The sequence below is a fragment of the Lithobates pipiens genome, unplaced genomic scaffold (assembly GCF_037356315.1).
Source record: "Lithobates pipiens isolate NorthernLeopardFrog02 unplaced genomic scaffold, aLitPip1_a1.2 Scaffold_27, whole genome shotgun sequence".
Taxonomy (NCBI): domain Eukaryota; kingdom Metazoa; phylum Chordata; class Amphibia; order Anura; family Ranidae; genus Lithobates; species Lithobates pipiens.
The window spans coordinates 8,807,841-8,822,939 of record NW_027507788.1 but is presented as its reverse complement, the minus strand read 5'-3'; the positions used below and the strand labels follow the sequence as shown (position 1 = coordinate 8,822,939).

The following is a 15,099-nucleotide window of genomic DNA, read 5'->3' as shown; positions in this document are numbered from 1 at the left end:
ACACAAACTACATCGACTTCCTCTTCAGACGAGGACGAGAATCGAAAGACAGAGCTGGTCTGGGTGGCTACGTGTCTATTGCCCTTGTGAAAGGGGAGATTTTCCAGCCATGAGATCCTAAAGGGAGAGAGATTTTCCTGGAAGAGAAGACCCAACAAAAGTCTATTAACTGCCCGTAGAAGGTTGACCTTCATCCTGGAAGAAATGCCTCGCAGTATACCCATCACCGGCATATCCAGCACCATACTGCTTCTGGCAATGTTGGGTAAGTTGACTCTACGTCCTTCATGCCCAACCTGCAAACCTTTGGCACTTGATGTGCCGCCCTCGGACGCCTATTGGGAACATTGATTGGGGTAATAGTATTGATCTCTACTAGCCTCATGCTCAATATTCCCAGCTCCGTATTGTCTTCTGCAGCTTCTCCCTCAATCCGACAATGTGTCCTGTCCTCACTCTCTGACCCTCACCTCCTCTATTAGGTCTGGAGTCTCTGACAGTCCTCTCAAGTATTGCATACACTATATTGCCAAAAGTATTGTGACGCCTGCCTGTACAAACACATGAACTTATAATAGTACCCCAGTCCCTAATTCATCCCCAAATTAGGGAGCATGAAATTGTCCAAAATGTCTCGGTATGGCGATGCCTTAGGAGTGCCCTTCACTGGAACCAAGGGGGCCAAGCCCAACCTCTAAAAAACAACCCTCCACACCATAATCCCTCCTCCACCAGGGGGGCTTTTATACAGTGACTCAGGCTAGGATCACATATGTGAGCGTGGAATTTGCACCCGTTCCCGTCCCACAAAGAAAATGCACTGCACTTTTGCAGACGCTCAGGGGTGCCATTATTTGTTAACGCCACCCACACGCATTGGCAAGTGTGCTGAGTTTTTGCGCATGCCAAAATGCATGGTGCTGCAGCTCCATGCGCCTCGGTGCAGAGCAATTAAAAAAAAAGGGCAGGAGCCATTGAAATGAATGGTCTGCCTACACAAAGGTCAGGGCTTGTCTTGGTGGGAATTGAGCCCTTATATCAATATTATTATTTTATTATAAATAATAATAATAATAACAGTAATAATAATAATTGTATTATTATTTTTATTTTTATTAATAATATTATTTCTATTTGTCTTCTTCTTCTTATATATTATTATCATTATTACTACAACAATAATAATAATAATAATAATAATAATAATAATAATTATTATTATTATTATTATTACTAACATAATACTAACAATAACAATACTAATAATAGTAAATATTATTATTATTTGTAATATTATTTCTATTTTTCTTCTTCTTCTTATATATTATTATCATTATTACTTCAATAATAATAATAATAATAATAATAATAATAATAATAATAATTATTATTATTATTACTAACATAATTCTACCAATAACAATAATAATAATAGTAAATATTATTATTATTATTATTTCTATTTTTCTTCTGCTTATATATTATTATCATTATTACTACAATAATAATAACAATAATAATTATTATTATTACTAACATAATACTAACAATAACAATACTAATAATAGTAAATATTAATATTATTATTATTATTATTATTAATAACATTTCTATTTTTCTTCTTCTCCTTATATATTATTATCATTATTACTACAACAATTATAATAATAATTATTATTATTATTATTATTATTACTACTAACATAATACTAACAACAACAATACTAATAATAGTAAATATTATTATTATTATTATTAATATTAATAATAATAATAATAATAATAATAATAATAATAATAATAATATTATTTCAATTTTTCCTTTTCTTATATATTATTATCATTATTACTACAACAACAACAACAACAACAATAATAATAATAATAATAATAATAATAATAATAATAATAATAATAATAATAATAATAATTATTATTATCATAATACTAACAATAACAATACTAATACTAGTAAATATTATTATTATTATTATTATTATTATTATTATTATTTTACAATTTGTCTATAACATACAGTGCATTCAAAAAGTATTCCTATCCCTTGAAATTTTCCACATTTTGTCATGTTACAACCAAAAATGTAAATGCATTTTATTGGGATTTTATGTGATGGACCAACACAAAGTGGCTGATAATAGATGTGGAAGGAAAATGATAAATGATACAAATAAATATGTGAAAAGTGTGGGGGGGGGGGCATTTGTATGGCGCCCCCCGGAGTGAATAGTTTGTAGAACCCCCTTTCTCTACAAGTCTTTTTGGGGATGTCTCTACCAGCTTTGCACATCTAGAGAGAACATTTCTGCCCATTCTTCTTTGTAAAATATCACAAGCTCTGTCAGATTGGATGGAGAGCGTCTGTGAACAGCAATTTTCAAGTCTTGCCACAGATTCTCAATGAGATTTAGGTCTGGGCTGTGACTGGGCCATTCTAACACATGAATATGCTTTGATCTAAACCATTCCATTGTAGCTCTGGCTGGATGTTTCGGGTCGTTGTCCTGCTGGAAGGTGAACCTCCCCCCCGGTCTCAAGTCTTTTACAGACTCTAACGGGTTTTCTTCTAAGATTGTCCTGTATTTGGCTCCATCCATCTTCCTATCAACTCTGTCCAGCTTCCCTGTTGAGGAAAAGCATCCCCACATGAAGCTGCCACCACCATGTTTCACGGTGGGGATGGTGTGTTCAGGGGAATGGGCAGTGTAACTTTTCTCCCACACATAGCGTTTTTCTTTTATTCCAAAAAGTTCAATTTTTGGTCTCCTCTGACCAGATCACCTTCTTCCACATGTTTGCTGCCCCCTCCCCCACATGGCTTCTCACAAATTACAAACAGGACTTCTTATAACTTTCTTCCACCAATGTCTTTCTTCTTGTCACTCTTCCATAAAGGGCAGATTTGTGGAGAGACGACTAATAGTTGTCCTGTGGACAGATTTTCCCCCCTGAGCTGTGGATCTCTGCAGCTCCTCCAGAGTTATCATGGACCTCTTGGCTCTTCTCTGATGAATGCACTCCTTGCCCGGCCCGGTCAGTTTAGGTGGACGGCCATGTCTTGGTAGGTTTGCAGTTGTGCAATACTCCATTTTGCAATGATGGATTGAACAGAGCTCCGTGAGATATTATATATATATATATATATATATATATATATGTAGGAAGGCCAGTATGGTGGCCTGAATTTATGGGAGGAGCCCGGGGGGTATTTAACCAGCCCGTTCGCCTGTGGTGGTTGTCGGTTTCCGGTGCGCAATACCACATCACTAGGCCGACAGCTCGTGTTGATCACCATTTGATTACCATTCAGACAAACGTCTCCCTTCTTGGAAGTCTCGTAGTTTTCGTGTTCCGTCCGGTTTTGTACAAATCTCGCCGGCTCGACTGCCGCAGGTAGGGGTCTCGATTGACCTTCATTTCTATTCATTTCTACTTTATTTGAGTGTCGTAAACCCTAAAAAATGTCACATCGTTCGGGTTGATACCGGGTTGTTATCACTCATGTCGCACTTGCCCGCACACGCCCTTCATTTCACGGGCGTCGTTCGGTAGGTTGTCTGTGATACTTTGTTAGCTACCGGTTGCATAATCTTGTTCGTCATGTTCCGCAGTCATATCGTTGTCAGTCGTATCTTGCGGCACAACGACCCATGCCTCTGCCACAAACTGACTCACGTAGGCCATTTCTTCATTTCACCTGTCACTTACTACGCTCCGATTCGAATCCAGTTGCATCACCTAAATGCGCCGATTCGTCCCGGGGTGCCCCTAGGTATTCGGCCTCATTTCGGTACATGCTCCAGAGTCCGCTCGTACCAACCGTCCGGGTCTCTGTCATGGGTTCATTTCACGTCACCTACTACGTTCGAATCGATACCAGTCGTTTGCCAAAAAATAAAAAATAAAAAACGCACAGGTTCGATTAAACATGTCCCAAATAGCTTGGCCTCATTTCGGTACATGCTCCAGAGCCCGTGCGTTACCATTTCAACCCGGGCCCTGTCATGGGATTCATTTCACGTCACCACTACGTTCGAACCAATACCAGTCGTTTAAAAAAAAAAAAAAAAAAACGCACAGGTTTGGTCGACGTGTCCCAGTTGTCGTTGGCCTCATTTCAGTACATGCGCTAGAGCCCGTTCGTTGACGGTTGCGAGTCGCGCCCTCTCCGAGTCGCAGCTCTACCATGGGAAAACATTTCATCCTCATCTAGTTCGCCCGGGTCGAATCCGGTCGCATTTCGTTTGCATCGATTCGCCCGGACGGTCCCACATTTTGTAGCTTTTTCGGCCTCATTTCAGTGCATGCTCCAGAAATCCGGGTTGGTTCCAGCCTCAGTTTGGGGCCGGCCATTCCAGGCCTCTGTCATGACAGTAGTCCTTCATTCATTTCACTGTCACATTCCGCGCTCCGGTTCGAATCCAGTCGCACGATCGGATGCACCGATTCGTTCCGGTTCGCCCCCAGGTTGTTGCCCTCATTTCAGTACGTGCTCCAGAGTCCGTTCTGCTGTCAGTTGTACTAACGACACGACCAGTTTGTGCCTCTGTCACGGCAAATCGTGCTTCATTTCATGGTCACTTATAGCGCTCCGATCCGAATCCAGTAGCATCTATGATGCATCGATACGGTTCGGCGTGCCCCAGAGGGAACAGCCACATTTCATTTATTTTTTCCACAGGTTGTCTGGCGCTGGGCCAAAAAAAAAAAAAAAAAAAAAAAAAAAAAAAACGGAATCTCAAAAGGATAACAGAAACAATGAGGGAATAACGGCGTGATGGTTTAGGAATCATGGCGCAGAAATATCTACTCACCGGTGCACTTCAGTTGTGTTAGCCAACTACTTACGTCACATGCCAGTTTTCCTTGTTAGGCTCCTTCAAACAAATGTCATCTGTTGTTTCTCTCTCCAGGTCAGTCAAAGCTTAGTAGGTCCACCCTGCACCAGCTTGGACGTCGTCTCCCAGGTAAAAAAAAAAAAAAAAAAAAAAAGAAGGGCTAGGAGTGGAAAAGGCGTCAGCAAGACGGACCGGTACACATATGTATGTAGGCGAAGGAACGTCAGTATATATGTGTATTCGCGTTCGCTTCCGCCTTAGTACCCAAGCAACAGGTGGGCTCACTTGGAAAATAGAGAAACAGTCTTGACTTTGTCATCCTCTATAGGTTCCGGTCGTCCATCTATCTTCCCCAAAAGAGATAGGACATCACTCCCGGGGCTCGATCCATCAGGAACCATGTCCCAGACCAGCAGTGAAGACCTTACTGCCCCCCTGTCACCCCGCCCGCCTTCAGTGGGCGACAGCATTCAGTCTTTCAGGGGCTGGACTATCCCTAGGCTGTCAGCGGAGCTCAGACGCAGGGGCATTCCCTTCCCAGCCACAGCTAGGAAGGCAGAGCTGTTCAGGCTCCTCTCTGCCCCCCCAGCTACCGCCGGGCCTAGTACCCCGCCTCAGGCTACGCTGCAGTCCATCTCTTCGGCCATAGGTCAACTGCATACCATGGTGTCGTCTCTGGCCAGCTCGGTCACGGATGTTCAAACCAGGGTGACCCTCTTAGAAACACCTCCAGCTACAGCCACCACTGTTCCGGATGCAGTCCCGTCTCTTCTACCAACAGGTACCGAAGGCACATGTCCCGTGGTCTGTCCAGCACATCTTGTGCCGGCCAGCATTAGGAAGGACATCTTGGACGGCAAGGATGTTAACCTTGCCTCCTTGCTCATTTCGGTGCATGACCTGGCAGAGAACAAGGCTTACACCTGGGGGGATGTATCCGTAGTTCTCAAAGCTAAGGACCCCAGGCTAAACCGGAAGCTATCCATCCCCGAGTTTACCCTAGCCTTCGGCATGCTCAGAGATGTCGTTTGCTCAGCCTCTCCTGCCAGGAGGGTTGAATTAGATTTGTATCTCCACACGGTGGTGGACCTGGGGTACAAATATGGTGGCTTTGCATTCTACGACTACCATCGTTCCTTCTCAGCGAAAGCAGCCGCCAAACTGGCACAGTTCCAGTCTCTCACAGACTGGAGCCTGATGGACACGGAACTATTCTGCCGGCATTTTGCCGGCCTTCGTTCACCCCTGTGTGCCGTCTGCCAGTCCTCCACCCATACCGCTCCCTGGTGCGCCAACATACCGGCTACTCGCCCGATAGAATTTCCCTCCACCTCTGCCGCAGCCCCAGGCCCATCAGGCTCGGCACCAAAAAACCAGGTGGACAAGTTTGGACGCACGGTCCAAACCATTGGGGGCGCGGCCATCTGCAATAACTTCAACTACGGTTCTTGTAATTACAGCCAGTGCCGTCTACTGCATATCTGCGTTATATGCCACAGGGCGCACCCCAGGAATTTGTGCGAGGTCAAAGCGCACAAAGGTTCATGACTGAGCCGTATAGACATACTTTGCCTGGGCTTCTACCTCAACACGCACCCCACTCCTTCACTAACCACCTTCCTCATAGGCGGCTTCACCGCAGGTTTTCACACCGGCCTCATCTCCCTACCTCACCAAACCCACGAGTGCAGAAACCTCCGCTCAGCAGCCTCTGACGAACAGGCCATCGACCTGCTGCTGCAGAACGAGGTGGATCGAGGCTTCGTTATAGGCCCCTTCACTCAGCCCCCCTTCAATATGTGGAGAGTTAGCCCTATTGGGCTTGTCAAGGGCAAGTTTTCCAATAAAAGTCGTTTAGTGTATGACCTGTCTGCGCCTCATTTTTCTCACATCCCTAGCTTAAACTCATTGATCCCTTCTGAAGAATTCTCCTTAAAATATTCCTCAGTGGACATGGCAATCCAGGCCATCCTTAAAGTAGGCACAGGCGCATGGCTGGCGAAAGCGGACATATCCGACGCCTTTAAACTGTTACCTATCCACCCGTCCCTCTGGTGCTGGCACGGGATTAAGTGGAAGGATCAATACTACTTCGCCACGAAGTTGACGTTCGGCTCCAAAAGCAGCCCGTGGCTGTTCGACATATTTGCCCAATCTCTCGAGTGGATTCTCTTACACAAGGTCGGCTGTCAGCAAGTTATCCACTACTTAGATGATTTTTTATTGATAGAACGGCCAGGCGCACCTCCCAGAGATCTTGACAAGTTAAGGACCGTTTTCGGGAACCTCAATGTTCCCATCGCTGAACATAAGGTGGACGGACCCGCACATTCAATCACCTTCCTGGGTGTTATTTTAGACGCCGGCTCCATGAAAGCCAGCCTGCCCCTTGACAAACTAACCCGCATCAGGGCGGCACTTCACGAGTTCACTCGGACCAGGGGATGTACTAGGAGACAGCTGCAGTCACTGTTGGGCATGCTCAATTATGCCATGCGCATTATCCCACAAGGCCGTTCCTTTATCTCACGACTGTTGGTCTACCTGTCTCAGGCTCAAGACCCGGATCATATCCTTTGCCTAGACACCGCAGCTTTAGCAGACCTGGCAATGTGGGACGAGTTCCTGTCCAACTGGAATGGCATCTCCCTTTTCATCCCGTGCATTTCACCTCTCTCACCACAGGTAGTCACAGACGCCGCGGCCTCTACAGGGTTCGCAGCAATTTTTGGCCACCATTGGTTCGCCGGACCCTGGCCTTCTCAGATACTTAGCATCCCGGGCTTTAGTCAATCCTCTTCACTCTTCGAGCTCTACCCCATGGTTGCAGCCGCCCAGCTCTGGGGCCCTACCTGGTCCGGACAAACGGTAGGCTTCACCACCGACAATCAGGCCACAGCCGAAATTGTCAATAAAGGCAGGTCTAAATCCCCCTCCGTGATGTCCTTCCTACGCAGGCTGGTGCAGCTGTCACTACAGCACCAATTTAACGTCATCTGCATGTTTATCCCAGGGAAATATAACCGGGCAGCTGACGCCCTCTCCCGCTTTAATTTCCGGTCCTTCTTTCTACAGGTTCCCAGTGCAGATGCCGCATCAGCGCCTATCCCGTATTGGTCGCAGTTGACCCTGGACTAGAGCCGCATTTACTAGGAGCCACGCAGCTCATCAACCGTTCGTTATCGGACAATACTCTCAAAGCCTACCAGGTAGCCTGGAGAACCTTCAACGCATTTCTGGTCACCTCCTCAGTAGGCACCCCCACAGATACTAGACACATTCTAGCCTTCATCTCGTACTGCCACAACCAACTGGCCTTGTCTTTTAACACCATTCGCTTATACTTAGCTGGTGTTCAGCACTTCCTTTCAATCCAGGATCCTACCAAACCCTCTGTTTTCTCGTCCCACGCTGTCCGAGCCATATTACGCGGCATCCAAAAGCAACAGCCGCCAGTAAAAGTCAAGCGGCTCCCCATCACCAGTGCCATCTTCAGGGACATGTCCACCATACTCAACAGCTACCCCTTTGGTGTTCTCCCCAGTCTGGTCATACAGGCAGCCATTTACCTAGCCTTCTATGGCTTCCTTCGGCCCGGTGAGTTTACTCACAACAGCCTACACGGCCCAGTCCTCCGCAGATGTCATCTGCTCCGTCACCAGGACCATTTCATCCTCCACCTCCCGGTAACCAAGACCCAGCAGACAGGCACCGGCGTAGACATCCACCTCTACAAAACCAACAATGCCTGGTGCCCGGTCACGATGCTTACACAGTTTCTCGCTCGGCTGCCCGAGCTCCCGGACTCTAGCCCACTTTTGCCCTTCCCGGTGAAACCACTAACTAACCAACAATTTGTTAAGCATATCAGGATTCTCCTCCGCAACCTGCTCCTCAATCCTAGTGAGTATTCCGGCCACTCCTTTCGCATTGGAGCAGCTTCATCCGCATCCCGGCATGGGGTCCCGGACCACGTCATCAAAAGGTTGGGCAGGTGGAAGTCGGCCTGCTTCACTCGGTACATCCCTAACCCACAGGTGGAGATGTCTCGAGCATTCACTCAACTGGCTCAATAAAATTAACCAGGAAACAATAAAACTCTCTTATCCCTACCTGACTGTTTTGCCCCCTTATTTTGGTATACCGTCCATTAGACCAGGGCACACTTTCAGGTCCATTTCATAAAAGGTGTCTCATGATAAGCTTGTTTTGTTCAGATACGTATCGGCCATAGGGCTCCAGCCATAAGTAGGAAGGCCAGTATGGTGGCCTGAATTTATGGGAGGAGCCCGGGGGGTATTTAACCAGCCCGTTCGCCTGTGGTGGTTGTCGGTTTCCGGTGCGCAATACCCTCCCTCCCATCCCCTTTTTAGGGCATTTATCAAAAAACATTTCTCTTCAATCATATTCATTCTGATTACTGGGTATGCCCCCTTATTTTGGTATACCGTCCATTAGACCAGGGCACACTTTCAGGTCCATTTCATAAAAGGTGTCTCATGATAAGCTTGTTTTGTTCAGATACGTATCGGCCATAGGGCTCCAGCCATAAATATATATATATATATATATATATATATCATTCTTATATATGTAAATATCTGGTGTATACATGCTGCTTGTGGTTGGGATCTTTATGTATAGTAAAAATGCAGATATAAAATATCAGTTTAAAATAATTAAAAATGTTTTTATTGAAATTGACCCCCAATATATATATATATATATATATATATATATATAGATAGATAGATAGATAGATAGATAGATAGATAGATGTTAACCAGTTAGCTTCAGCACTGCCTTTATTGATTGACCAGAGCAATTGTTACTATGGCCCTTGTTTTCAGCAATAGCTTATTCGGAAATTAGTATAACAAAGTAGTGTGTGTGTGTTTTTTTTTTTTGTTTTTTTGTTTTTTTTTAAGGGATAAACTGTTGTCTTGCAAAATAAAGTATTTTTTTTTCTTTGTAATCTACACACAAAAAAAAAAAAATTATTTTTCTAACTTGACCAGAGTTATTTAAATAATAAAAAAAAGCAGTTTTACTGTAAAATAAATAAATAAAAAAATAAAATGACACTACGGTATGTTTCTGGTGCAAAGCAAGGCAAAATTATGTGCATTATGTGTATTTTCTTTTTCTGGGACCATAAAAAACAAAATAAATAAAAATAGTTAAATAAAATTAGCTAAGGGGAAAAGAAGAGGAATTAGTAAATTAGGGTTGATTGGGGGTAACTAAGGGTTGCTAGTAGTACATTTTATTTTAAAACATTGTTTCACTTGTTTCTTTCACTGGTGTCATATGCAGGTCAGTGTCCACACCTCTGATCTACATATAAAATATAGTAAATACAATGATACAATGTGTTGACTCATTTTGAAATTACAGTCACAAGATAAAAAAATAAAGATCCTTATCCTTGTGTAAAACGTTGTGAATTAAGCCCTATATGTATGGTAGGCTTTCTTTTTTGCAATTGTCTTACAAAAAAAAAAAAAAAAAGTATTTTATTTTTTATGCAATCTACAAACAAAATTACAAACCTTCTTTTTTTCTATTTTGGCCAGAGTTAGATTTAAAATGAAGTCGTTTTACTGTAAAAAAAAAAAAAAAAAAAAAAAAAATTAAAATTACGCTAATGCCCCGTACACACGATTGGAATTCCCCCAGCAAAAGTCGGATGTGAGCTTTTGGTTGGAAATTCCGACCGTGTGTACGCTCCATCGGACTTTTGCTGGTGGAATTCCCGCCAGCAAAAGATTGAGAGCAGGTTCTCTATTTTTCGGTCGGAAAAAAATTCCGAACGGAAATTGCGACCTATTCCAATGCGCAAAAATTCCTGCGCATGCTTGGAAACAATTCGACGCCTGCACGGAAGCATTGAACTTAAAGCGGACCTCCACCCTGAAGTGGAAGTGCCGCTCATCTGATCCCTCCCCCCCCCTCCGGTGCCACAATCGGCACCTTTCAGGGGGGAGGGGGGTGCAGTTACCTGGATAATCCAGGTATCTGCACCCACTTCTGGGACAAGACCCCCGCAGATGCCCCGCCCCCCCTGTTGTGTTCTGGGAAACACACAGTTCCCAGGACACAGAGGGGACCAGCAGAGATGCGCAGCGCGACTCGCGCATGCGCAGTAGGGAACCGGGCAGTGAAGCCGCAATGCTTCACTTCCCGATTCCCTGACAGAGGATGGCGGCGGGGGCGGCAGAGAGACGAGCGATCGCTCGTCATCTGCCGCCGACATCGCTGGACCCTGGGACAGGTAAGTGTCAATTTATTAAAAGTCAAGCAGCTGCAATATTTGTAGCTGCTGGCTTTTAATATTTTTTTTAAAGGTGCAGAACCACTTTAATTTTCTCGGCTCGTCGTAGAGTTGTACGCCACCGCGTTCTTGACGGTCGAAAGTTCAGAGGACTTTTGTGTGACCCGTGTGTATGCAAGCCAAGCTTGAGCGGAATTCCATCGGAAAAACCATCCAAGTTTTTTCCGATAGAAAAAACGCTCGTGTGTACAGGGCATAAGTGTCGTTTCTGGTGTAAAGCAAGGTAAATTATTTGCAAATGAACAAAAAAAATGCTTATTTTGCACATTTTCATTTTCTGTAACAATAAAATAAAACAACAAACAAGAAAAAAAAATAGCTAAGAGAAAAAGAAGAGGAATTTGTAAATTAGGGTTGGGTCGGGGTAACTAAGGGTTATTAGTAGTAAAAAATTTTTTTAACTTTTTTAACTTTTTTCTTTCACTGGTGTCATATGCAGGTCAATGTCCACACCTCTGATCTGCATATAAAATATAGTAAATACAATGATACAATGTGTTGACTCATTTTGAAATTACAGTCACAAGATAGAAAATAAAAATCCTTATCCTTGTGTAAAACTTTGTGAATTAAGCCCTATATAATATAGTAGGCTTTCTTTTTGCAATTGTCTTGCAAAAAAAAAAGTATTTTATTTTCTATGCAATCTACAAAGAAAATTACAAATCTTCTTTTTTTTATATATATATCTCTTGGCCAGAGTTAGTATTGTAATAAATTAGTTTTACTGTAAGAAAAAAAAAACGAATTAAAATTACACTAAATGTAGTTTCTGGTGCAAAGCAAGGTACATTTTTTGAAATTAAAAAAAAATTGCTTATTTCATTTTTTTTTCTGCAACAATAAAATAAATCAAAAAGCAAGAAAAAAAAAAAAAAAAAAAACCTAAGAGAAAAATAAGAGGAATTAGTAAATTAGGGTTGATTGGGGTAACTAAGGGTTAATAGTAGTACATTTTATTTAAAAAAAAAAATGTTTTACTTGTTTCTTTCACTGGTGTCATATGCAGGTCAATGTCCACTGTTCTGCATATAAAATATAAATACAATGATACAATGTGTTGATTCATTTTGAAATTACAGTCACAAGATAAAAAAATAAAAATCCTTATCCTTGTGTAAAACTTTGTAGATTGAGCCCTCTGCTCCGTGCCATTCACATTTTGTTTTCGCATTAATGTTTCCTGTGTATTACCATGTGCCTGACTGCTTTATTACAAATATTTGAAACTCACGGGGAAATATTAACAGTTACCAGCGTAGAACGCTGCAAATATACATACTTTGATGATGTCACTGGTCTGCTGCAGGCAGGAAGAAGCATTTTCCCAGTCCCCCCCCCCCACTGTAACATTGTAACTTTGTAGCGGGTCACAAGGTGAGAGGCTGCAGCAGGGGCCGACCTGTGTCAAACATTTGTGAACACAACGGAGAACTGAGCTGGCATCTCAGTATTATAAAAAGACTGCATTTCAAGAAAAAATATTACATTGAATTGTGTTTTTTTTTTTTCAGGAAATTTTAGCTTTTTGCTAAAAGCGGAAGCTTCCGATGGTTTTGCAATGCATAAAATAAACATGACGTCGGGAAGACAAGTTCCCTAAGAATGATTCTGCTTTTTGCAAGGGGGCAAAACTACCAGAATCCTCTTTTTTTTTTTTTTACCATATCCGTCGATACTTCCTTTGTTGTAGGTTACTGTATTGAGTCATTGCGAGTGTGTTCTCCTTTTGAATCCTGCTCACGGACTGAGCCTTTGTGCATAACATATATTGGAAAAAGATTTTTATTGGTTCTACAAAAAAAAGTTCCTCCCATGACAAGTGGGGAGCTGGGGATTTCTCCAGGCACCTCATCCCCGTCAGTAGAACATCGCTGTTTGTAAAGGTTTGGAGTGAATGTTGAGGAGCACCTGGAAGAAAAGTTCATGACTCTCAAGGAATCTTAGTCCAAGCTTTTATTGATATAGCGTATAAAAAAACAAACAAAAAACAATGCGTTTCAGGGAAAATGCTTCCTGCTTCATCAGGGCTGAAGCCCTGGCTACTTTTTAACTAAAGGTGTCATGGTCAGGGTTCAGGCTCGGAGAACAGTAGCTATAGCAGTAGAGAAGCTCCCAGCGACCAGCAGAATAAGTATACAAGCTGGTCACACTGGCAGATAACATGGGCTCACCCAAGGTGTGGGATCTGAGCACTAACCAATGTTCACCAGAGCTCCTGATGGTGGAGATGGGTTTTGCTGTGTGGTAGCAACAGGTCATGGTCCTCAGCAGGGGCGCAACTATAGGGGGTGCAGCAGTCGTGACCGCAACTGGGCCCTGTGCTGCAGGGGGCCCATGCAGCCCCCTCTACATATGGCCGGCAGCAGCATAGGCAGCTAGGGGTACCAGTGCACCATGCACACGGGTGGCTGGAGGTGGAGGGTGACAAGCAGAGCTCCATGCTCAACTATCGCACTGGCTGCTCTTTAGTTGTGCATTCCCCGCATGACCTGTGTCCTCAGCCGGCTCCTCAGAGTACCCCTCTCCTGCTACATGCATTGCCGCTCAGTCCGATGTCTGTTCTCCCCAGCCAGATGGGGCACCTAAAAATAAAAAATAAAATAATAATAAAAAAAACTACTGATGCCAGGGGTGGAACTACAGGGCTCACAAAGGTCATACCTGTGACCACGCCCTGGAGTTCCACCGCCGGACTCGGAGGGAAGGGCCCTGGCTTGGGTTCAGGGGGGCCCTTCATGGTTTCTTGCATCGGGGCCCTGAAGGTTCTAGTTACGCCACTGGTCCTCAGGATCGGCCAGCCAGGAAATGATCACACCGGGGCCAAGTAGCGCCTAGAGGCGATTCAGTTCGCATTGTGCGCTATACAAGTAATTCATTCATTCATTCATATAGAAGGTTGGTAACAAGCAGAAGTGTAATCAGTAAACAAACCAAAGGTCGGTAATGAGTGGTTGCAAATAGGGATCAAGCAGAAGCGTAGTTGAGGAACAAGCCACAGGTTGGTAAGGAGTGGTAGTAGAGATAGGGAGGGCAGCAGGACACGAGCAAGATATTGGATGGAGTGAGCACAATAATCTGGCTACCAGGAAGTGCAAAGGTATGGATTAAATAGGAAGTTCATGTGAGGAGCAAAGGGTTCAAGGTACAAGAGAAACAAGACACAAGGCTGTCTAAGGAATCAAGCAGGGAGCCGTCCAAAATCTCAGGTGGCTCAATAAGAAGAGATATTACCAGGCACGGCAAAGGTTGCAAGTTCAGACCCAGGTCCTGACAAAAGGTGAGGGTTTTATTGAGATACCTAAAAAAATTAGGTTTGAACTGAGCTGGCTCACATCACATCTAATTTCAGATATTTAAATTGATCCTCGCTGCTAGTCCAATCGTATCCATAGCTTTAGCCCTGAAGAAGGGGGAGGCATTTTCTTGATAGTCTATATCAGGCTTTCTCAACCTTTAAACCCTAGAGGAACCCCAAAAATATTTTTCATGTCTCGAGGAAACCGTCACTAAAACCGATTCATCAGGGCTCAATAGGAACGATGCCCTTTATATTAGTGGTCAATAGGAAGAATGTTCTCCTTGAAGTGGGGTTTAGAATGCCATCCTTAAAGACAGTAAGCCCTTGTACACACGGTCGGAGATTCCGAAGGAATGTGTTCGATCGGACCGTTTTGTTGGATATTCCGACTGTGTGTGGTCTCCATCGGACTGTTTCCGTCGGAATATCCGACGGACCAAGTTTTACAACTTGTTGGTAAAATTTTCAGACCAAATTCTCCAATCGGACATACTCCGATCATGTGTAGAGAATTCCGATCGGACAAAGTGCCACGCATGCTCAGGTCAAATTCCTACATCAAAGCTATTGGCTACTAGCCTGAAAGTAGTCCCGTCATAACGAAATAA

General features: G+C 43.6%; 1 protein-coding gene across 1 annotated transcript in view; it reads left to right on the top strand.

Moving 5' to 3' along the window:
* TYROBP (transmembrane immune signaling adaptor TYROBP) overlaps positions 1-15,099 on the top strand; it is a 32,725-nt gene continuing 17,626 nt past the window's right edge. Inside the window, exon 1 of the mRNA XM_077456379.1 lies at positions 1-265. Coding sequence (XP_077312505.1) covers positions 205-265 — 61 coding nt within the window. The 5' untranslated portion in view covers positions 1-204. The remainder of the gene's footprint in view (positions 266-15,099) is intronic.